Here is a 25980-nt window from a genome sequence, read left to right on the forward strand (position 1 = left end):
ACTCTGCTCTCCCAGCCTTGAGTTTTTGCTTTTTAATTTCCTGTGGCCACAGAGCACCACTGGAGGGTCTCCCAGGGCCAGTGTTTCCCATACACCATGGTCAAGGTTGGTGGGGCTGACACAGTAAGTTGTATCAGTCTCAGCACAGGGGAGTTTCTGGCAAGAAGACTGTTTCTGAGGGATTATCCAAATATTTCAAGCCACAATCAGCCTTAAAGCAAAAAAACCCCTAACACTCCAGAAGAATATTTAACCTGGTGGCTGGTGATCTGAGCCTGGAAGCAAGCAGGGAAAGGTGATGGCAGGAGCAGCAACACTCTGCCTTACAGTGCAACTTTGTGGGCTCTTGGGGAGCAGGTACCAAGCTGCCTGGGAGGAGAAGCCAGCACAGCAGGGGAAGCTGCACTTTGGGCAGCTGGTTGAGCCCTATCTTCACAGAGCAGCACAGCTCCAGCAATGCCACCACCTGGGAAAGGCCCAAACCTTCTACACTAGCTACTTTTGCTCAGAGCAGATCAAATGATGCTCAAGAGGAGCTTTAGGCTGAGTTTCCTGGCCCCAAACCAGCATTTGCCACTAAATCCTTGCTGTCCAAATTTGCTGTGAAGTTCCAGCTCAGAGAGACTGTGCATCCCTTCCTCAATTGTCCTATTTTTATATTATTATTTACATTTCACAACAATGCTCACTTTGCTTATAGGTCTGTGGGATGCCCCAGAAGTTATCACGAAGTGACTACATTATGGCTAAATGACTAAAATTATGGCTAAACAAGCACTGACCATAACACTTGAAGCATTTCAAAGCCATCCTCATTCCTGAATATTTTGGCCTCTTTGGTCAGGATTCTCAACACCCCCACCACAGCTTTGTGCCATAGCCAGACAGTGCAGCTCTCTGAGCTGAATTAGTTGATGGGGATTTTTTTCCTCAGAGTATGTAAATAAATATTAATATTCTAAACCAAAGACCTCCCAGTAACTAAATATTATTTATCTTAAATTTATCTTCAAACTAAACAGCTTTGTCATATATGTACAATAATAAAGAAACAAATTACAAAGGAGGAATTTGATTTTATTGGTTTTATTCAAAGCCCATGCGTTATGTATCAATTCTGAACAACAGACTTTCCACAGTTCATTAGAGATGTTGTCAAAACGTTGGGTGAAGCCCATTTCACTTCCCCACCAGTAACAGGAGACATCATAGCCTGGTTGTTTGTTTTTGTTTTATTCACTCTTCACAACACTGACCATTTTCAAACCATATCAGGGAAATCCTCCACTTCACTGGGGACAGGCACTTGTGAGAAAAGAACAGCTGAGCACATAGTCTGAATTTGGGTCTTTTTAGGTATTAACTTCATATCCCAAGCAGGGTTACAGATAATAAAGCCCAACATCTTTCTTCCTGTATGTGACCAATTAGCACGCGATGGTGCTTGCTAAGGATTTATAAAAAATATCTTTCTTATTTTATCAACAGTCACTTGGGTGGCAGTTCATGGCATTTTGCATCCCAAAATATCTGAGAGACCACACACCTCGCATGTACTCCCGATATAGATTTTGGCACTCGTGCATCTCTCTTCTCGGTAGCTGGTGGCTGTGCCGCCGGTGTCATCTGAGCAATGCACTCCGGCATTTCGGAGGTGTCAATCTCCCGGGAGCGCCGCAGCCGGAGCTGCTCACAGGGCATGACAGAGCACGCTGGGGACATTCAGCAGGGGGACTGCAGGGGGAGAGGCCCTCCTGCAAGCTTTGAGCAGAATGAAACCTCCCTGCCGGCACTGGAAATCTGTCTCGGGGAGGATCATAGGATAAAAACAAAGACATTCAAACCACGGAAGAAATTATTTTAAACGTTGTCAGTGGGATCTGCAACAACGTTTGCAATGAGTAATTCTAGCTAAGAAAATAAAAAGTGGGTAAGCATAGCTTCAGTCAAGCCCAGCTTAGCAAGAATCCTGCTAATGCAGCTTTCTTCACCGCCGGCAGCCCTGGCCAGGGCTCTGGGTACTTGGCCAAACCACCCCCTGCCTAATCCAGCAGGTACTGGAACATTACAACACCAACAGTGACTCAATCCTGCAGGGTGCTGAGCACTGACCCTGCCAAGCACATGCTTCATTTAATGGTGTGGGAGCTGGGGGCTCACCAGGATATTTATTTTTTTTTGCGGTACCAGCGCTAAAGTTTTCAGCGACTCCAAGATCCGGTCCTGAACCTGGGAGTGTCCAAGCCAGCCTGGATGGGGCCTGGAGCAAACTGGTCTAGTGGAAGGTGACCCTGCCCACAGCAGGGGGTTGAAATGAGCTTCAACCCAAACCAGTCTGTGGTTATGTGATTCCATACTCTCAGATGGGAAAAAGTTCTCAAGCAGTAACTCTGCATACAGCTGTTCCTGCCAGTTGAGCTTCAACTCCAAGGACACACCAGCAGCAGCTTGCACTGCTCTTCCCAGTATCCCTGCACTTGTCACTGGCAGAGATGATGATACCAAGCCTGGCTGGGCTGCTCTTACACTGTTTGAAGCGCAGAGATGTACACATCTGTAAGAGGGAAGTGGCTAGGCATGGCGGAAGCTCATATGGCACCTACCACCAGTCCCTGTGGGCTTGGGGAACACCAACACACATAGGTGGGCTTCTGGTTTTATTCCAGCTCAGTTTAGTTTTTAAAAAAGGATTGTTCAAAACTTATTTATTGCTGGTTTATCCACTACATCCTCCTGCAGAGCCAGCAATGGGAAAGTACAAGCACAGGCATCCAAAGGGGTCTCAAGACCAAGGTACTGAAGGTCAGAAAAGCTCAGCTACTGCTTTTACAAAATATCTTCTCTCTATGGGTTTTGGAAATCACGATTACAAGGAAAGAGGGATCCCATTTAAACACAAAATACAGGTGGACACTGTATTAAAGCTATTTACATCGTGGTTAAACTGAGGCAGCAGCTTTGTCAATAAACTGAGCCAGCTTCACGTCTCTCTTGGTCAGCCCACCGCAGTCGTGGGAAATCAGAGTTATCTGAACCTATCACAAAGGAAAAGAAAGAGGTTACAAAGAAAAAAGCATTTTAAACTCTGACACGTAGGCTGAACAGCAGTTCACTGTGAACGCTGTGTGTCCCCATAGTGAGCTGGTTTTACTTGGTGCTCCTGGCAAGCACCAAGCTGGACCTTCCCTCCTCATGTAAACCAGAAGATGCTGTAAGTGAGGAGACTTTACAGAGCCTGGAATCTCACCATAAAAGCCCCTTTGCAGAATAACATAGGCTTTCCATTCCTGGGCTTCATCCAAGAAGAGGTGTCTGATTAAATCATTCACTCTTTAAGTTTAAATTCCATGGATCAGTTTCATGAAGAACCCGGGCCAGTGACCAAGCTGCCAAGAGCTGAGTCAGGGGCTCACATTTTGTTAAGAACCACCATCCCAGCGGTGAAAAAATTCTTAAGCTCGCTGCAGATTAATTTAAAAAAAAAAAATGTCTTGGTGACACAGCTGCAACACAGGTCTGTTTGGACTGAGCCAGATGACAAGTTGGGCATTATTCTGTCTTGCCTTCAACTGTGATTTTAGAAAGACTCAAAAGGAAAAAACCACAAATTCTGAATATTCTAGAAATCCAAGAATATCAGGAAGAGTGGGTGATCAGGTTTTTTTACAGTGATCATTTAATGTCCCTTGAATAGGGTGACATGAGGGGCTGATGAGGAAGAGTCTCTGCTGGGAGCTTCAGCTGCAGGGAGAAGTGGGATGTCCTGCTTTGAGGGTGGTGGTCTGAGCTACAGGATGTTTGTCAACATGTTCTTTCAGGATATTTTTAGTGGGATTACCATATATTCACTAAATGCTACAACAAACAATGTGATACAATGCAATGAGAAGTATTAGAAAATAAAGCTGAAGGGAGAGCAATAATTTCTCCCTTCACACAGCACCTTTCATTCAAGGGTTGCAGTAATCCTTGCAACCCTTGTAAATACGAGACCACCACCAGTTAGGTAATATTATAAACAAATTTTATAAGCTGCTATGTTGAGACATAGGAGCCTACAATTTTTTAAAAATCAAATCTAAACTGAGACTGCCAGGCTCCCATTTAGGTACCAACAGTCTGCTACCCTACACCACCGAGTTCCTGACCTGCTGCACAGAAAGGAATGAGAGCTGGTGAGTAGTTTTAAAACAGTAGTTTATTCAGGTTGGCTAAATAAGAGTTTAAGGGCTTCTGTTTTATTTTTAGATCCCAGTCAGAGAGGTGAAGCCACAGACCCCAACCATACAGCTGGCAGCAGGCGCAAAGAGCTTCATTATTAATTCCTCACCACAATCTCAGCATCTCTTTAAAATCTCAAATCTCTTACAGAGACACCTCCCATTCCCTTACCTTACAGAAAAGCTACAACTAAAGGCAGAGAGAATGGGCCAGTGGTTTGGTCTCCTTAACTCCACCGCTGTGTGAGTAACTGGGTCTGGTGAACATGTTACCTTGCTGTAGACATTAAACCATTCCGGGTGGTGATTCATCTTCTCTGCTTGTAGAGCAACACGTGTCATAAATCCAAAAGCCTAGGGAAAGAGAGAGCAAAGAGGAAAATACTCCACCTGCCAGAACTGGCAGTGGATTGGCAAGATTCACTCCAAAATCTCAAAATCTCCTCAAGATGCCCCAGATAGCTGCACCTTGACTTTGTGTGTTCTAAAGAGGCATTTGAACTTCTCATGCCACTGGTGCATCTCCCAGTATAGCTGAAATGACCCCCTGCAGACCCTGGTAAATCATCCTGCTCAATGTGATTCAGCTCAGGACTCAAAGCTATTGCATCCCAGCAGTGATTTTTATCTCTGACATCAGCAGAGATTTTAAATATTGGGATTTGAAAACTGGGATTTTAAATATCCATCCCAAGTCCTCCATCCTCTACTGCCTCTTAGAAATGTGCCATTTCTAATTAAGCACCATGCCACAGTATGACCAACACTGCTCCCAGAAACACATCCCTCCATTTAACCATTTTGGTATTTATTTCACTGGGGAGGAAAAGGCAGCAGGTAGCCCTGCCCCTCTGCTTTGTGAGATATATTTTCCCTTTAAATGAGTTAAAATAGGTTTTCCAATCCTCTGTCCCTACATGCTCTCCCAGGATGCAGGTTTTATCATAGGCTCAAAAGGAAAATAATAGTAGGCCCTTGCCAAAATGCTTAGGAGCAAATCACTGCATTATAAAGAAAATTAGAATGTCCATGCAAATCAAGACTGTAATTATGCAGTGGGGCCCGATGGGCCTGGGAGCGTGAGCAGGATTCAGGCAGCAGGCTTTGTTCATACCAAGCTCCATCCATCGGGTTCAGGACCTGAATTAACATGCAAAGCTGGAGGAACATCCACATTACAGTCTGGTTCAGATTATAATACAACAAGCTCCACAAAACCATACCTGATTTAGGTAGGTTTTTAGTGCTAATTTATGGAAGAGAATGTACATAGCCCGCATTCCACCAAGCGATGGCCATTTCAAACAAACATGTGGTCAATGAATAACATATAATGGTTGATAATAGCTTCAAGTCTTTTTCCCTCTCACAAATTGCAAAAACCTTTAAGGAAAAAAAAAAGAATTGGTGCCTGGATGAAGAATGACTTTGTTGGTCGCTTTGCCAGTCAAATGAATACAAATGTTATAATCAGAGAAAATCATTCCAATGAGGTTTGTCATTTGGAAATCACCAAACTGTCAGCAATTAAAAAGCCTTTTTTCTTTGACCTAAGAGCTTTCCAAAATTCAGAAAAATCTAACTTCCCTTGAAGCTCTTGCTCAGTTTAGTTTTACTTTGAGTGAACAATTACTTTCAAAAATTTGCCCATGTTTCAGCAGCATGCTTTGAAGTAGAAACCTGCAAGTTGTGCATCAATGTTAGCAATGATTTGGAAAACTTAATTAAGTGTTGATTTAAATGTTTTTAGTGTCTTAATAAGAATGCTATTCCCAACACAGCAATCTATACGCAGATATATCCTCAAAAGTTTTAAACAGTGATGTGCCTGCAACCAAACTGCCTGTACAGAAACAAATAGCAAGGGAAAAAATAAAAATAAATTTATAAAACCCCCTAGCAGGTTTGGGTATGCTCTATTGGTATCTGTTCATTCCAGGAACTCACCCGCCCATGTACAGACCCAGGTCACACTGCAAACAGTCACTGATAGTGAGACAATAATCATTGCTCCAAAAAAAACACACAGAGAGAATTACACAAGCAAATTACTCTAAGAAACTAATTTGCTCTATATGCATTCCTCCACACTTCAGATGACAAATCCTCCTCATCAGTACAGCACCAAATCCCCCCAGTCAGTGCACCAACATGACATCCCACTGCCCCTCCCCTGCAGAAAGCAGAGTCTCCAGCTGGATAAAATGGACATGTTCAAAACTGTTCATCCTACCGAAGATTGCTCAACTTGAGGCTGTCCAACCCATGAAAAGGAATAAATTCCAGCACAGTGGGCTCTCCCCAGGACACATCCTGCCACTTGTTGCTCCAGCTGCCCACAACTGAACCAACCAGGGCAATCCAGCGTCACAGTGAAGGACAAAGCCTGCCCACCTTCATACATGCCCTGCTCTGCTTGGAGACATTCTCCCTCACTGCACATTACCCACAGCAACTTACTCCTTGCATTTTAGTTTACTTTAATTACACACAAAATGTATCTCTCACTAAAAAATGAGCTATGGTTCTACTCAGCAATTTCACCAACACAATTTCCATTAAGGTCTTAAATACTTCCTTTGCTAATTAAATGAATTGGAACACTATTGTTTATTAATCACCTTTATATTTGTAGAGCCTTAACCTTCTTTGGGAAAATACAACTGGCTCTGGAAGGAAAAGATCTTTAGGTTTGATTAGATATGAAAACACTATTACACAAAATCAGTTTGGACATTTCTTCACGTCTTGAAACTTGATCGGTAATTTGGTCTAATTGGTGATCAAGGAAACTATCTTGTGATCAATTAAAGTAATTACCGCATTCCGGCAACACAACCAACCTTAATTTGAGCAGGAGTCTGCACTTCTTCAACTTTAATTAAAAATAATGAAAATTATTATGCAGTCTGCAGTGCAAGATCATTGTCAAGACTGCACTGGTGAGCAGAGTTTATCAGACCATCACACATTTCTTGATGAAAGTGGGACAACCACTTCACTCATGACAGTGAGATCTGGCACAGTCTTGACTTTCTCTCTATTAATAACAGGGATCTGCAGTCCCTCAGCCCCAGATGAGAACTTTTTCTAATTTTTCCCTCAAAAATAAAAAGACAGGAGAAAGAAAGGTTTTGTGCATTTTCTAGAACCCATAAAGAAGTATTAAAAGAGACTTTGATGAAGTAAATATTATGAAGTATTCTGTTTTTTCAGTAATAGGCATATTAGACACATTTTTAACCTAACCCTTTTAGGAAATTTAAGCTAAAATAGTATCCAGACATTCAGGGAACTTCACATAAGTAGATGACACCACCCAAGGGGTGGCAGCGAGCAGAGTCCCTGCAAGGAGCCATGAAGAGCAATATAAGTAAGGAGTGAAGCAATCCTGCAGAGACAAGATGCCTTGGGTGCGCTGGTACATCTCTTCGCTTCTTTAAGATAATGAAAGAAAGAACTAAAAACTAATGGTGTTTCACATCTGAAATGGTTCTTAAATACTAGCAGCCCTAATATGTCTCCATGAGATAAAAATCAGGGCTACTTTTAGAAAAACAAGCTAACCTAAAAAAGTGAAAAAAGCCCAAAGTAAACTTTAAAAGAATTCAGCTATCTCATAATGTTTTGTGACTGGTCAAGCTGCTCTTGAAATTGATGTAATCCACCATCACAAAATATAACTTAATGTTACTTTTGTTGCCAGAGAAAGAGAAAACCAGGGCCAGACACTTTGCTGTCAGAAGTGGAAGGAAAGATGAAATTCCATCCACCCCTCTGCTCCACACAGCGCTGCACAGTTCTGGGAGAACCACAGGATCCCAGAGCTAATCTGCTATTATTCTTCCTTTCACACTTCTTAAGCAAGGAATCCATTCATCTTAATACTTTTTAAACATGCTGCTTTTGCACAATGCTTGCCAACATTATCTTGATGAGTTATACATCAAAGGCTCACAGGTCATTGTGTTGTGCTCATACATCAGCCACCGCAAGTCCCCCATGATGGATCACCTCCGTGCATCTCCAGAAGAAAGCAGCTGACAGTACTTGACTCAAAGTGGAGATATTTAAGCAAAACAGCTGAAAGGGTCAACAATATAACCATGCACACTTTTTATTTGTTTGTTTGTTTTAAAAAATGACATCAGCACTCGGGCTTCTTAAATCCTCTGGACACCCAGCCAAGGAAAGTACGTGTTAATCACAAGTACATTAAGGTTTCTGCCTCCCATCTGTCATTATAACGCTGGAGGTAGCATTAACCCTGACCTTCTGCAGTGCGAGGGCTACCTGTCTTCCCTTCCTCTGCCACCCAGGCTGCATCTGTACCATTTATCAGTGGGAAATTAATAAATTACTCAGGTTACAGTGACACTGTCACACAGGAGATGACTACACCTCATACATTTGCTCTCCACTCACCTGAATAAAAAGTACCAAGGGCACAGCATGTATTCTCCCCAGCAGTTTGACACTTGTAACTATAAAATCAATCATTATGGTTCACTCCCAGACTCCAGAAGCTTTCACATATCCAGCCAACATTACTACCTAACAGTGAGCTACAAGCCAGCAGATAAAAGGAAAAAGCTTTTTAAAGTCAAGATATCCTAAGTCAGGATTAGCTACTAGTCACGAGGGCTCTCATGACATTTTCTCTTGTGCTCTCAGGAAAAAATTGGACTTTATGTTGATTCTATTTACTCCATCACTAAATACTTTTATCATATAAATATGCATAAATCACAAAGCTACACTCTTTATCTGAAAATGACAACATAGTTAAACATAAAAAAAGAGGAATCTAACTAACATTTATGAAGGTGATGGCAGCACAGAAGGACATGTATTCATTCCCAAAACCACATGCCCATATTGGGATTTTTCCCTGTTGGCATCATCAGTTTGCCTGAACCACCCTCAGGGACACTGGATCCACATGGCAATAGATATTTTTCTCCTTTTTTTTGTCTGTGTCTGGATTCATACACAACATCAATTAGGTGAACATTTTCTTATTGCTCCCCCGCTTTTTAATATCAATCCATGAACAGTGGGACAGTAATTAAGAATGCAAATAATCATGCACCAAAACAGAGCTAAACTCAGGTTACTCATGTCCCACATCTCTATGCTGAGCTTCAAGGCATAGACAAGGAAGATTCAGGCATTGTGCCTACAATTCCCTACTGTCTCCATTCCACCCCATCCTGGCATGGTTAGCCAACAGAGTCTGAAGGTGAACAACACCACTGGTAGAAATTTGGTTTTCTCCTCTTCAATAGCTCAAGCAGCAAAATATTGTGAACAGAGGCAACCCTCCCATTCCACAGCATCACTTGTGACTGGGGAAAGCAGTGCTCTAAACTCTGAAGGATACTAATGAGGGAAAAGGATGGAATAATAATACTAAAGACACTGTGGCATGGACTGAGATGCCATTTCTGTCTTCATAGAAATATCTGAAACTGTAAACACCCCTACAACTCCAATTTCCAATTGAATTGTCAATGCTTTTCTACATTTACAATGTTCTTTGAAAATCCAGAACTGACCACTTGCATCCCCCATACTTATCTGCATACATCATTTACACAAAAATGCAATGTTGCTTTACACTCTAAAAAAAATTACCTATTTACATTCCTATTGCAGCTGTAAAATTGCTGTGTTGGATGTGCAGTGGAGAACGTGCAAACTTTTACACCATGTTCTCCAAAGAACGCTGTTTCTGTCTCCCAGCACTTGTTTACAATTATGTCAGTGAAGAAACCAGCTTGCCAGCTCTATATCAAACATTTTTGACAGCAAAAGCACAAACACTGATCTATTCTAAGTAGTTTGCCACTCTATGTAATCTTGGAAAAGGCATTCTTGCCTTTGATTCTAAAAATGTTTATACTTTGTACATTATGCAAATAGTTTTTATATATTAAGAAATAATGCAAGCAAAGCTCAAGTTAAATTAAATTCTTCAACAATAACCTTGCCAAAGCACTGATTTTCCTATTAAAAAAATTATTCCAATTTGTTGATCTTACATTGGATGAAACATACTGTAACAATCTTCATAATTTATGTCCTGTTGGGACACTATGATTTAAAGTAACATAATACAGACTAGCATCAATGCTAATTTAAACCACCTGACCAGATAAACAACAGTTTCCCCTTCTCTCTTCACTGAGAGTATTTCTGTTTATTGTCATATGATTTCCCAATTTGAAGAACGTGAAGAATAAATGGAGGCAGAGAGGAGTGGAGCTGGGAGGCACAGCCCTGCCTCGATGGGGACGTTTCTCACACAGGTACTGGTACAATGTCAAAGCCACAGGAGATGACAGAAGGCAATTTCAGGAATGCTGTTCCAGGAAAAGCCCAAGACACTGGTGGCAAAGGGAAGTTTGCACTCACTCAGCACCCTCTAGACCCAGTGCAGCACTGGGCACAGCACAGTTCTGACAGTGCCTGAGGTGCAGCTCTCCAAAGGGATTGGAGTCCAAGGCTTCCTCTTCCTCAGTTTAGCGACCTAAACTATGACATCACAGAATCAGGACAGAATGGTTTGGGCTGGAAGGCATTTTAAACATCATCTAGTTCTAATCCCCTGCCACAGGCAGGAAAATTGGCCATTATTCCATGTTGCTCCAAGTCCCATCCAACCTGGTCTTGGACACTCCAGGGATGGCACATTCACAGCTCTTCTGGGCAACCTGTGCCAGGGCCTCACCACCCTCACAGGGAAGAACTTTCTATATCCAATCTAAATCTCTTTTACCTTAAACCCATCAACAGTCATAAAACAGATGCAAGTGTCATTTGCCCCATCTGAGATTCAACCAGTTTAAAAAGCAAATTCAATTATTTTGCTATGGGCAATGGACACAGATCAGTGCAAGGAAAGGGACTTTGAGAAAAGTAGAGAGCACTCAACTGCTGCACTTAAATCCTGCTCCTTGCTTTGTTCTCTTCCTCCTCTTAAGCTCATTAAGTATGTAAAAAACCCTTGTGTGCAGTCTGCACAACAAACATAAACCTGGTATTTTCTAAGCCTGTTTATATCAGGATTTTAACAACTGCTGAATTTAGGCCTTCTTTCTCTTACTGATAATAATAAACCACAAAATGTTACACGTATTACCTTCTTCTTCATCACACCTTGACTTTTCCAGCAGCCTCCATGCTGAAGATATTTCTTCCTATTCTCCTTTTTATTATGAAAAGTGATTGCACTTGCCACGATTGGCTTTCATGAACAGAATACGTAATATTCTTGGTGATTCAATAAACAGATTTCACACCAACACTAATCACCTGTTCCACCAGAAAGATTTATAGACCTGATGGAGTAGAAGTGAGAGAACATGGAGATGTCTTAAGGCAGCATAAAAACTTTCTGGCAGTGATAAAATTTTCAGTGCCAATACAACCATATTACAAATTACATTTATTTGTTTATAGGTAGATAAATATAATGACAGTTGCCCATAACAACTTCTGCAAAATAAGTAGATACCCTAAGTTCAAATCTCACCTGGAAATAGGTTATGTAGTATTTGCAATGCATCATTTCATATCAAAATACAGAAGATAAATGCTTTTATTCTTCCTTTATTTCCACAGGTCCCTCAGTACTTATAAACATAGACTAATAAATATTATTTATTTATTAAAATTTTAGGTCTCTAAATTACATTTTCCAGAAAAAAATAAGGGGGAATAATCCCAGGTTTCAGGACTGAACTAGAATATGGAAGAAATCCTTCAGCCACATCATAATCTCAAATTGGCTCTCCACTTCCCAAGCCATTTTTGTGTGCTTTGTGTTAAAAAATGGAATATAAAGGTTGCCCTTAGGAGGTTTGCACCAAATAAAACAGCTATTTCAAGAAACATGACTTTTTAAAATGAGCTTTTTGCACCCTACCTAAAAACATGAAATAACACAGTGAAGTGCCCATTAACTGAGCACCTGCTAAAGTAATCAGGCACTTAAAATAATAAACTCCTTTGGCTGCACAACTGAAAGAACAATGATAATTTGACTTGTTAAAACTAATGTTTGGTCCAGCAAATCAAACCCCTGGCTGTACTGTAATAAAGCCATCACGCAAACCACAATAAAAATAAAGTAGTAACAAGGTGCAGGGAGTCCCCAGTTCCAACCTTCTGAAAAATTCAGGCACTGAGTCCTCTGCTAAGGCAAAGGGCAATGAATTATCCTTGACAGCACAGTGCCAGCCCATGACACGAAGGTATTGTAAACCAGAGCAAATCAGAATTAATTTAAGTGAATGTTCTACTTCTAAAAGTTTCTCAAACCCTCTGACTTTTACAGAGTGCAGGTATGGTGTAGAAGAACAGAGAAGTTCATTATCCCATCATGCCACATTTTGGATGAAACAGATTTGACTAGAGCAGAACAAAACATTCTGCAATTTTCCCCAATGTTTGTTTTTACTCATATGCGAAGGAATTATTTCATTCTGTAGACATGAAAGTGAACTTCACATGCTGTTGATAACACAGGGATGCTCAGACAAAATTCTCCTTGGTCTTTTGGCAGAGATTACATACACTATCAGTTTAATATCCAACATCTTCTCTGCTGAGCATCCAAGGGCAATCATATCCTGCCTCTGATAATCCTCTAAATCTCTGCCATTTATGATCCTAAGAACACATCAAAGAGTGGTAAGAAAGGCTTTGCTATATGATGGATTGAGAGAAGATGTTGGTCTCATGACCATTTCATCTTCCACTACCCTGTCAGCTTTTTTGGTTTAGTTTGTTTTTTTAAAGACAAGTTCAGCCATTCAAACATGCAACAGAGAAAACACGATGGAGATGTGAAAAATTTGGACAGGTCTTCCAACCGTTCTCTTGGCCAAGCCAGAAGCTAAAAAGAGCTAGAGATTTGCAGTAAAGCAAACTAAGGACCATTTACTGCAGATCCAGTCAGGGGATCATTTCACTGAACTGAACTGCTGAAGTACAACTGTACTGTCAGAATGAGTTTTAATGTTTGGACACCTTTTATAGTAGAAGAGTTCAGATGATAAAAAGGGGCAGTGAACTCAGGATGAGAATTACCTGGGCCAACATTGGTAGGCTGCTAATTTACACTGCACCATAAAATTCAAATGTTATTTTGCAAACAAGGTATTTCAAGTCCAGAAACAACACATCATTTGGGAAAAAAAGAGTAGGACAGACCAAGAATTTTCCCAGACAAGATGGGGCATCCTTCAAGCTCTGCACAGTTGGGTCCCTTGCCTGGTTTTCCATGCCCACTGTTCCCTCTGGGACCTATACATCTCCTCAATCTGAGCTTCATCTCCTGTCTCTGCTATTTGGAATAATGGCTGGAGTAGGTCACAGAGAAAAGGATAAAAGCAGCTACACTAAGCTGTGTTATTAGGACAAAGCTCACCTAACAGCCAACAAATCAGGCACTCAGCCCACACTTAACACGATCCACTATCTTCAGACCCCTTCTTATGCTCCAAACATATGCCTGGAAGTGAGAGTATGTTTGATGAGCAATATTTTGAGAAGTTCTATGGGGTTTTTGCTGGTTGTTTTCTTACCAGAACACAAAGGTTTCTCTGGGCAGGACAGAGTAAACGTTCCCTCAACCAGGGATACTTTGGACATACACAGACATATATTTAACTGTCTGTTGTTATTCTCATCCCAGTCCAAGGAAAATCACGGTATATCAGGTAATCAGGACTTTTTCTTCTGATACTAGGAATAAATAATATTTTCTTTCAAAGCATCCTTAGCAATAAATAAACCCAACACTGCAGTGCTGACTCAGCACAGGGCTTCCCACTCATCACTGTGCTCCCACCAAACCCCTCCAAGAATCACAACCAGCTTTGTGTTTGTCCAAAATGACTTTTCATCTCAGCAAAACAAAACTAAAGGAATAAAGGGCAAGGGGAAGAGCAAGAAAGGAAGCTCTTCCCCAAAAAAGCCATGTGAAGTGGGTTTGCAGCTTTATAAAAGAGGGCTAAAAAACCTCCACACGCCTTGCCTTGATAAACGATGGCCGTGCCAGTGGCTTTGCAGAGCAGATGTAATGTTTTAGCCAAACGTGATTGTTTGTGAAAGAAATAATTCTGATCAAAACCCGAAATTGCAGCCAGCAGAAGAGCTGCACTTCGTCACGCTAATCCGCCCTGACGGGGAGCGGCGAGCGGAGATTCCTACTGCGAGAGGAGCAGATGCGAAAGGTCAGCGCTGGCCCACGACTTCAAACCCCTTAACGTGTAAAACAGTGTGCATTAAAGCCTGAACCGGCTCACGGCGGGATTAACGGATGTCCGCTAAGTGGGTTTGATGTGCTTTTGGTGAGTAATGGTTAATTTTGAAATAGGGGCGTTGTAGTTTTATTTTAGTTTATTCTGCTAGCCAGAGTCCATTTTTAATTACAGCTGCAGAGAATAATATCCCAAAGCGTGTCGCTCCTTTGTGGGAGTATGAGAAAGTGAGAGGCAATCTACAGTTTGAAACTGTAGGCAGGCATTGCTATAAAAGCAAGGGGATGCAAAAGGTTAAACAACCAGGATTGCATTTAACCAGCATCATTCCAGTTCCCCCATAAAAATAAATTTTATTGTATAAAGGAGTTTCAAAAAAACAGTTTTCCTTAACTGAAAAGATAAAAATGTTCATCTGAGTGACCATCTTCAAAAGAGGCAGTCATACTTTCATTTTCCCAAATGAAGCTTTTCAACTGAATTCAAACCCACTGAATTTTCATTCATTTTCCAAAAGTGTTTTATCATGGAAAGTGCCCAAACTGTAGCTAAAATTAGATGGATTTGCTCCCATTTATCTCTTTGAGCACTGTCAATATGGCTGATAGAACATTATTTGTTCTGTTTAATTGAAGCAATCAATCTGTGCAGCTCAAAAAAAAAGAGAAACTTTTCTTTTGCAACAAATTTACAAGACAGCTTGTGAGATCCAAAAGGCATTTTGACAATTTCTTTTGCATTTTCAGATCAATGCATGCAACAAGCATATGAAAAATGCTGTAATAACTTTTGAGTGATAATAAATCTGTTAAGAAAAGCATTTGTATTGGAGTCAACTGCAGAGCAGCCCAAAGGTCAACTGGGCAGATTTTAAGCAGTGGAGTGCATAAAAGGAGATACAACAGGTCTACTGAGGGGGGAATCTCAGCAATTAGAAACACCACACCCCAATAATTATAAATAATAAAATAATAATGGTTTGTTCTAGGGAGAAATATGACTTAGCTCATCAAGAAAATGACAATGCCAAATTCCAATGATGTCACAGAAAAACCAAAACAAAAAAAACCTGATGCAAACTTTACCACAACCAGGACAGGACATTTTGCATGATGAAAGAGATGAAGGACATATGACCACTCAGGAGTCTTCACTTTAAAGATTTTTTTTTTTTAAAAATATGATTAATATTGTGACATTTTAAATAACCCCGGTGGCCTGACACCACTGGCAGTGCCACAATGAAATTATAGTGATGACATGGGTACTGTAACAGCACTTGTCACAGGCAGGTGGGACACAAGGGTGGTGGCATCTGCATGCACAGACCCTGGCAAAGAGGAGACGGGATACTCAACAGCACAAAGAGGAACCATCACCTAAAAGGGCTGCAGGAGACATAAGGAGGGACTTCTTACAAGGGCATAGTGTGACAGAACAAGGGGGAATGACTTCAAACTGACAGAGGGCAGGGATAGATTGGATACTGGAATGGAATTCCTCCCTGTGAGGGTGGTGAAGCCTGGCACCAGCTGCCCAGAGAAGCTGTGGCTGTCCCATCCCTAGAAGTGTTCAAGGCCACTTTGGAAGGGGCTTGGAGCAACCTGATCTAGTGGAAGGTGTCCCTGCCCATGGCAGGGGTTCAGAATGAGATGAGCTTTGGGATCCCTCCCAACCCAAACCATTCTACAATTCTGTGGGTTTGTACATGGCAGGCCATGATGGCTGTGAGAAGAAAATAAATACCTTATTTCCCCACTCCCAGCTCCAAGGATTTCACTTCTTCTTAGACACAATCAGATGACACATTTCCACCACTACAGACCTCCAAGCTTTGCATAACTTCTCACCACTGATTGCCAACTGGAAGCATCACTGGACACAGGATACCCTCACCAGAGCTCCAGTATCATCTCCTCCTTCTCCAAGGCTAGGGAAGGAGAATCACAAGCTTCCAAACAAGCCATGTCCCTGGAACCTCTCATTTCCCCCAGACTCTGCACTACCTTCATCCCACAGGCAGTGGCAGGCGGTGGTGCAGGCAGGTGGATCATGTCCAAGTCCCACAGCTGCACCCTGACCCGCCGACTCAGAGGCGAGACTCTTATTTACTCAGTCAATCCCAAGAATAAACTCAAGGAAGGTGTGACCATCTAGGAATCATATATTTTTACTGGTGCTTTGCTCTGAGACACTTGATGCAGTTCATTGACTGTGTTTCAGCCTGCAGGTTAACCTCTGCCAGGTCCAGAAACTTCACTTCGCTATCAGTTTCTAATAAAAGAAAATGTCAACAGGTAAATAGGCCCAAAATTCATTATTTTCAGATACAAAGATATTCCCAACTCTGTAAACCCACTCATAAATAATTCTGATTTATTATAAATCAGTTATTGTATTCATAAACGCTGGGAAGTTAGTGAACAACATAACTACCAAAAGAAATACTTTCATAACTTTGCAGGTGCACAAATCACAGCATATGGGAGAGGACTCAAAGGATAATGTAAAATGAAGCAGTTTCAGAAAGCCTATATGAAAACCAGCACCTACCTAGCTCGATAAAAATAATTTATTTTTAGTCGACAGGCAATCAAATGCAAAACTCTAGCAGAAGGAGCTGGCAGAGCAATACTACTAAATTGTATACTAATGTATGTTAACACTATTAAAAATAGCAATTCCCCCCAAAATGTATGAAAATGGGTCCAACTTTTGATTAGCAGAAGTGACAGTTGGGCTGAGGCTGCTCAGGCTTTGAGGTTAAACACAACTGACACAGGCTGCACCTGAATCCAATCACTCCCCGGGCTCCGAGAAGATTCACACGCGAGGACTAAATTTGTCACAAATGGGTTGGTTTCCGATCCTCCTGTAGCCAACTTGCTTTATTCTAACCCCCGTTTAACAAATCAACTTAATGGGTACTGGGAGTGCTATAAAACTTAACAATGGAGTGATTTTAACTTTTAAAATATAGTTATGAAGCAAAATGTTGGAGAGCTCCTTCAATACTGGAAATCAAATTAAAACGAGACATTTTTTAACAGTCTTGACAGATATAATCCTAGTTACCATGTAAATTTATGGTAAGCTGCTGTGATATTAGCCACAGGTGCTACTTTTAATATATGGCCTGCATCTGGCTGGGAATAAAATACCTCAGGAGGACTGAAAATGACCTCACTATCAGACAATGGAGAAGAAAAAAACCCACAAGACCACTGTGGCATATAAAAAGCTGGAGATGTGGTCCACAACTGAATATTTACCATAAAATTCATTTTAACTCTGCAGATTGTAAGTTGAAGGATATAATGTTTTCAATACATAAAAGGTATGGACGCATTTCAGACAAACAGCCAAAAGATTAAGTACATAAAGTGAAAACAAAATACACTGCCTATATGTATAAAACCAAATTTTCCAACCTTTGATGAAGGTAATAAACAAAGCAACATGCCAAGAGTAGAAGAAGGAAAGACAGACCCGGATTATATTTAAGGCACTGGCACCAGGTTCTGCCATTGAAAGAAATCAAGAGTATGCATTGCATATCCTACCAAATTCATTGGATATCTAACTGGGATCATACAACAAGGATCATCAATTTAAAGGGACAAATCTGAGAATGTCTCCCTACAGCCAAAAGAAAAAAAAATTGGCATCACCAGGAGGGAGAAAAAAAGGTATGTACTATAACATGCTCTGTCTCACATATTCCAAGCAAGAGAGATAGCAAATCTAGAAAGGAAATGCAAAGTGAGAATAATAACTTATTTAATATGCCTAGATTTTTTGCTAGATCTTTAAATATATTCTCCAAACCCAAGACACAGATTGCACTGAGACATATGTGCCTCTACTCTTAGTGCACAGCATTTCCATACTGTCCTCTCCACTCAGTCTCATCTTCCACCTCCACCCTCTTGCCCCAAAAGACAAAAAATGTATCTGAAATAGCTTTAAAACTCTTAGAGCATTTGATTTCCTGTCATTTTAGAAAATGGCATTAGAGACCTTATGGAGACTTCCTACATTTTTTTTTTTTAAGCAAACGTAATTAAAAACTTACCCTATAAAAGAAAGCAGCTGTAAATCTGAACCTGACCATCACCAAGCTTGCCCACCTTTGTAATTTCCCAACTGCATTTGCTGCCTTGGTGTGATTACCTACGGAAATGCAATCACACAGGCAGTTGCCCCTTAAACCTTCTGGTCAAATCCAACCAAGTTTGACAAGAGACATGGAAGTCTCAGAGCTAAGATGTTCCTGCAAATTCAGGAAAAGTGAGCAGCTGGATACAGGACCCAAACTGAGAACTTGGCATTCTGCACTCACAGCCTTTCACAGCTGCCCACCCAGCCCAGGACTGGGCTTCAGATGAATCTGGGAGGAATTCACATCTTTAAACTAGACCTATTGCCTCTTCCCACTGCTCCCAAGGTGAACTAACCTGAAATGCTGGGAGTAGTTACCAGCATGATTTGGAGGCATAAATTAACTTCCTACCCCAGTTCCCAATTTTGTTCAAGCAGACTGGAAGCTGAGAGCTTGCTCCACTGGAAGAAGACCATTTTGTTTCAGTAGCACAAAGATGTGAATACATGAGAGCATCCCTTCATGGATGCTACACCATGGCCTGAAAGCCTCACCAGCCACTCTTCTCTGCCCTGCAGCCTGGGAGGGAGGCCCCAAAGAAGCTCCCTGATGAGGCTGTGAGGTTTGTAGAGGCTCATGAGCACCCAGATGCATAGTAGGGATTGGGACTTGCCACAGAGTGCTCCAAGCCCACCTCCTCTCCAGAACCTCACTCACAGCCAGAGGTTTCTGCCAAGCACATGTTCCTTTGGAAAAGTGACTCAACCTGGGGGCTTTGAGCGAGTGCACCCCTTCAAGGGTGCTGAAGGTAAAAGACTCCAGTCTTAACTCATCACTGCCTACCTGCCACTCCACAGTGGCAACAGCTCAGGGCAACTGCAAGGCATGAAGAGGAACGGAGGCATTGGTGTCATCAGCACAGCTCTTCTAGACACAGCACTCTCCTACACAGCTGAACTGCATTTTTCCACCCACCACTGGTGTATTTTATTTTATACAAGATGCAGAACACCAACCCACCAGGAGCCTGCCTCACATAATGGGAACATACAGCCAATACTATCCAGTCCCCCAGGACTGATGCTTGGTGGGCATGCACAGCAACAAAACCAACCAATGTCTTTCAGCAGAAACCCCAGGCTGGTTTCCAGTGTATTTCAGAGAACTGTTACCACCAAAGTCCATTTTCATGAAAACATATCTTCAGACTAACAAACACCATCAGTGCTTTCAAATTCTGGGTTACAAACTAATTCCCCGAGCCAGAAGTGTCATTAGCTTGTCAGCCTTACAAAGGCAGCTCACTGCTAATTGCTTTTAACTGAGCTAATCTCGGCCTGAAAACTTCAGGAATCTAAATAACTCTTGTTTCACAGAAGTTTCATTTCATTCTCATGCTGAAAATAATATACATAAACGAAGCTCATGTCTACACATTTGCACAACTTTATAATAAAAGTTGTGTTTATATTCTTAACATCTGTTGACATACACAGACTTTGTAAAGCTGGCATAGATTTTGAAGCCACAGAATTTTCCATGCATCATGAATATTATCTGCAAGAAGCAATAAAAAAAAAAGCAATGAATACATTAATCATACCAATATCATCTGCAAAACATAAATTTGAAATACCTTTCGTGTCAGCTCAACCACTTTATTTTTTGGTTTTTTTTTTTTTTGCATTTTTGGGGGTGATTTTTTTTTCCCACACCTGATTTTATGCCATCTGTAAAAGGGCAGCAAGAAGATGACTGAAATGACAGATCACTGAGGAAATGACATTTCTCAGTCTTTTGACTCTTACTAAACACTTTAAATCCTGTAAATAGAATATTTATTATATTAAATGAAAGCAGTTGTACCTACAAGTTCCATTTTTTCATTGCAGGACTAAATTCTCCCAAAGTACAAGGCAGGTACAGCTCCACTTTTGCTATTTGTTTCCTAGGTTGTAGTAAACTGTAAACAGTATTTACTAATAGTCACTATAAATACAAGCATATGTGCATAATTGAATAAAATTAAGTATACATGCAAAATTTAAATTTATTTTCAGCTTCAACTTATTGAAAGGCAAATACCTGCTCTCTAATACCAGCCAAGTATCTAATGCCCTTGGGATCTGCATGTTGAGCCTGCTCCTGGACTATGAGAACATGAATGATTTCTTCCCTCTGCAACTGCAAAGGAGACACTGCAGAAAATCCATAAAAATCAACACGTGAAACTCTGCCCTTAGATATTCACATCTATGCTTGATCCAACAAAAGCTGCCCAGAGCACCCACCTGCATGGCTTTTTCTCACAATTTGGGGCAGAAATTCTGTTTTGAAGTCAACTCCCAGCCTCTGCTATCATTTCTGCCTTACATCCATGAAATCAGCTAAGAATGAAAGACACTGTTCTAATATCTTCCAAACAATTCAAGTGGCAATTTTTAAAAATACTCTTCCCATTACTACAGGAACTCAAAGTATGAGCATATAGTTCATCATTTACCAATAAGATAATTTAAATATACTCAACTTCCTATACTGGTATGTGCTCCATCCACCTTCAAATCAGGAAGACATGGGTACAGGTAGACCTGTGAGTATCTACCCATGCTGTAAGATAAATCTACACTGTCAAAAAAAATACAACTTTGTAAATTTTTATCAAAGTATGCGTTTTCCAGATACCTGCTGGTGCAGGACATTGATTTGTCTCCTCATCTGTCTGTTGGCAGAGAGGAACTGTCTAAATCCATCTGATCAAAGTCAGTTACTCATTTACAGTGGGCAAAACTGCTTTTTAATCAACTTTGGGGGCAACTTCGTTTCTAGTTATCGTGAACCAACAAAAACTTTGACCATAACCAGGCAGAGATGCCGTTTCATAAATATTTGAAGTCAGAAAATCTCAACTCTTCCAAGGGTCACTTCTATGTCACCTCGTTCCTGGTTGCTCCAGCCCCCAGCTGCCTGCACTTCTCACCAAGGCTTCCTCTGAACTCCCCCTCATGGGCTTCTCCCCTTCACTGCCCTCTGAATGAACTGATTTGGTTCTATTTGCTCTGTATTAACACTCAGGTTAAAAACATACTCAGAGCTCTGACATGCCCCCTGGACCAGCACTGTCCTGCTAAATGAGCTGGATTTTTCTGCAGTTGTTTTCTCTTTTGCTTTTTCCCAGCTCACCCCATCCACCTTCTCTCTATTGCCTGGGCTTTCCTTACTATGACAATTAGTGAAACAGGGAAAAAAAGGGCCAAGGTTACAAGTTGTTGTTTACCCAGATCACTGTGGTTTCCTAAAACATCTTGTTCTGGGTTTAGGCACAGCCATATAAATAAACAACTCACAGCATAGCTCCTGGTCCCTACACACACCAACAAACCCACAGTATCCCCAAACTGGAGCTTGCCATGTCCCTCCATAGTGAAGGAAAGAACCAGCTTGGTGAGACCCATCATCCCAACAAACCCCTGGAAATTCTTTCTCCTCCCTAGAAAGAGCTCACCCTTCCCTCAGAAATAAAACAGAAAGGAAATGCATGCTCTGGGAACGTGACTTTTTCTAAGAAATGTCATGATTCCTTAGAAAGGAATTTACAGGGGAATGTAGCTGAACAAGGACCTCGAGACAAATTCAGTATTTCTAAAGCAAGTTTGTAATTGATGTCTGAGGCAAGTTCTTGTATGAGATGTGGCTCAGGATCCTGCCTCCAAACAAAAACCCAGTGATGTAAATAAAAACCAGCACTCTGTGCACTCTGTGTGCCAAAGACATTGCAAGATCAGCTATTAGAACTTCGTCAAGGATATACTAGAACTTTGTATTCCTGTTTAGAAGGTGAAATGTTCCTATTTTCCCCACCTTGTTTTCCAAAACTTTCTGTTCTTTCTTATATTTACCCATTTTTCTCATGTATTTCCCTGACAAAAATTATCCCCACTGGCCATCAATTATGTATTTCCAGCATTTATTTATGAGTGCTAGTAATGAAAAAAAAAAAAGTCAGGATCAAATACTGCTTGTATTTCCACAATACCAACCTCGACCCTGACCTGAATATTATAATCAAGAAACTGTAATATTAGAACAAATCTATTTATCAACTACAAAATGGAATTAATTTACTCCACCTAATGAGATCAGAATCTGAGAGCAATTCATCAGGGCAAATCCAAGAGGATTTGGCCCCTCCAGGATACTCCCAAACTTCTGAATATAAATATTTTCCCATCAGGATCATATGGAAATTAAAGCAATTCCATTTCCTTTATATTAAAAGTGGTATATAACAATCATTACCTGATTAAAATTTTTGAAATTGAACTCTTTGTAGATGGCATCTCTTTCTCCCAGCTCAGACCAGCCTGAAGTTTTGAGATCCAGTAAAACTTGGTTCCTTTCCTCTGCTGTCAACCAGTGAGACTGGGAGGACTATTGAGGGGAAAAAAATAAAGGCACGGCACAAGTGAGGCTGAGGTTCTCTTTTGTACAACAATAAGAAACAACACAATTAAATTGTGGTTATGTATTGTGCAAAGGTGAGGATGTGGAAAATTCACAGTGCAGTTTCTTACTGTTTATAATTTCACAGACCAGTTTAACCAAACCCTGCCATTTCTGTTTGGGCAGGTAAGTTTGGCCAAGTGCTTTTTGTACAAAACTACTGAAAAGCAATAGACTCTTTCCCAAGAATGAAGATGGACATCACTATACCCATACCCTTGGTCATCTCAATTATGCAGATGCTGTAACATCATATTTAATTTTCAAATGTTCCATTCTGTCTGGTAAGTAAAGGATGATTTATATTATTTGCTAAATGTACATTTATAAGGCTAAAAGATATCAGGAAATACCTATTTCAAAAGAGAGAAGAAAAACAGGACATTGTATTCAACCTACTTTGTATTTTACTATTTTAAGAAAGTGGGAATGGACCTTTAAGACAGCACACGCTGTGGAGTTCCACAAAAAACAAAGAGCTTTTTAACTAAAGTAAAAGAAAAAAAATTACAACTAAATTAAAAGAAAAAAATTACACAATTACAAAAAGTTTGAAGCTACTGGTAAAAGCACTAGATTCTGCAAAGCACCGGTGTTTAAGTATGGCTTACTTGAAGTGACAAGAGTCCTCCTGATGCCACTGGGAGCACAAACATGACAGATTAACATTCTGCTTAAATATCTGAACCAGGGGCTGAACCACACACAGGGTCAGAGCCAGACACACCTCTGTATGTGTCTGTGGGGCCTTTGGAAGAGATTGATACCTTTTCTAAAAGCAGGGACTAAGCATGAGCCCTTCCTCAGACAACATATTCTGAGAGATAGGTTCTTCCCACTAAAGCATGAGAGGCCCTTCTCCCCAGTACAGCTACATTCAGATTGGTTTAGTTTTTATTTTAGCAGCTGGCCAAGCTTTGTGAGATCCTCCAGAAAGGCAGTTTTGCTCCAGAGGTTCATTCAGACATGGGAGGCCAGCTCAGCAGCTCAGGAGTTTTCACCTTTGCCAGCCGGTGCTCCAGCAGGAGCCCTGGTGCCACCAGATGGGGCTGTGAGTCTGAGCAGAGCAGGAATTAACGCAATTAATGCGACCTCAGCAAGGCATTAAGATGCCAGAGGGCCAAGGAGCAACATTTTCATCAATAACACAGGATAAAAAGCCCCAAAGGGAGTAAATCAATCTAACAGCAATACTGCTGCTGTTTGTGCTTAGGGGGATATAGAGATGTAACAAGAGATGGGTTTTACAGGTCCCAAACTGAACTAATTTAGGTTCTTTACACTTCAAACGCTCCATCAGGCTTGCAAGAACACAAATTTCAGATTACTATAACTGCAGTCATAGGCATAAATTTCTCACATTCTTCTTTTTTTTTTCAAGCATACACAAAAATCACCAAAGCTAAAGGCTGTGTCAAAATGTACTGTATTATCTAGTGTGAGATGAAATTAGTCTGCAAAGGCACAAAAAAATCATGAGGGTGGGTGGTTTTTTTGAGATAGCAAAGTCCAGGACTGTGACCAGGACACAACACAAAGTCCACTCCTCTGGGGACACTGTGGTGCCCTCCTGACACCTCACCTGACACACAGCCATTGACAAGACAATGCTGTAACTTGAAATTCGATCACAGAGTTTTTAATAGAAATATGGAGACCACGTTTGATGCAGGCCCTGGTGAACACAGAGCACATTTTGCATCCTGAGTCAGTCCCTTGACACACCATGATGTACAGAAATGTAGCAGAAAGCAGCAAGGAAAAAGATGAAGTGGGAGGTTCTAATTGTGTTTCCATATTCAAAACCCTCAGCAGCTTGTCACGGGCATGGCCAGAGCCCCAGGGAAGCAGGAACAGGCACCAGGTGCCAATGATGACCGAGCACCAGAGGTGCTGGCACAGGAGCCACACTCGGGGCCCAGGGGCTGTTGTGTGGTGTGGTTGACTAAGTGATCGATAATGTTTGTTCAGAGGAAGCTCAGGCAAAATAGTCATTAAATACAAAAGGAATTAGAACGCTCATGCCTGAGGGGCGAGGGTTGAACCCTGCACGTGCTGTTCATTATTACCTTTGTGTAAAATAAAATAATCAGCTGTGAGGTGGGATGGTGGGGGGACACAGGAAGAATCACAGAATGATTCGGGTTGGAGGGGATCTTAAAGCCCATCTTGTTCCACCCCCTGCTATGGACAAGGGCACGTTCCACTATCCCAGGCTGCTCCACGTCCCATCCAGCCTGCATGAACACTTCCAGGGATGGGGGCAGCCACAGCTTCTCTGGGCACCCTGTGCCAGGGCCTCACCTGCCTCACAGGGAAGTATTTCTTCCCGATATCCCATCTAACCTATCAATGTGAAGTCATTTCCCCTTTCCCTCCGGGCTCTTGTCCAAAATCCTCTCCAGCTCTCCCCGTGCCCCTTCGCGTACTGAATGGTGGCAACCAGATCTCCCCGGAGCCTTCGCCAGGCTGAGCAATCCCAATTGCCCCAGTTCCGAGGGAACAGGACCGGGGACTGACCCAAGGCCGCGGGCCAGCGGCCTGTCCGTGCGGGACCCCTCTGCCCCGCGCCCCCGGCCCGGTCCCCGGCCCGGTCCCCGTCCCCCTCACCATGGCCGCGGGGCTCCCGGCGCCGCCCGCCGCCCGCCGCGCTCCCAGCAGCGCCCGCCGCAGCCCGGCCCCGCCGCCCGGCATGGCCCCTCCGGCCCGGCCGGGCCCGCCCCCGCCGCGCCCCGCGGGAGGAGCCGCTGCCTGCGGCGGAACCGCAGCGGCCAGCGAGCCGGCAGCGAGGGGACACGGAGCGAGAGAGGAAGGGGAGATGCCTCCGCCACAGCAGCCGCCGGGATGAGGGGTGGGACCGGCAAAGCGGCGACCGGTCAGGAAC

At 42.0% G+C, this 25980-nt stretch overlaps 1 protein-coding gene across 1 annotated transcript; it reads right to left on the bottom strand.

The window, feature by feature from the left end:
* Positions 1-1067: 1067 nt before the first annotated feature.
* Positions 1068-25790, bottom strand: PCBD2 (pterin-4 alpha-carbinolamine dehydratase 2). The gene is made up of 4 exons (XM_005523512.3): positions 25707-25790; positions 22893-23024; positions 4494-4574; positions 1068-3035 (listed from the first exon to the last, which is right to left on the bottom strand). Exons 1-4 carry the CDS (start codon positions 25788-25790, stop codon positions 2940-2942), a joined length of 393 nt encoding a protein of 130 aa, XP_005523569.1. The 3' UTR covers positions 1068-2939.
* Between the last annotated feature and the right edge of the window lie 190 nt (positions 25791-25980).

The sequence above is a fragment of the Pseudopodoces humilis genome, chromosome 17 (assembly GCF_049639895.1).
Source record: "Pseudopodoces humilis isolate 2021_Gansu_Grassland_sample_001 chromosome 17, ASM4963989v1, whole genome shotgun sequence".
Taxonomy (NCBI): domain Eukaryota; kingdom Metazoa; phylum Chordata; class Aves; order Passeriformes; family Paridae; genus Pseudopodoces; species Pseudopodoces humilis.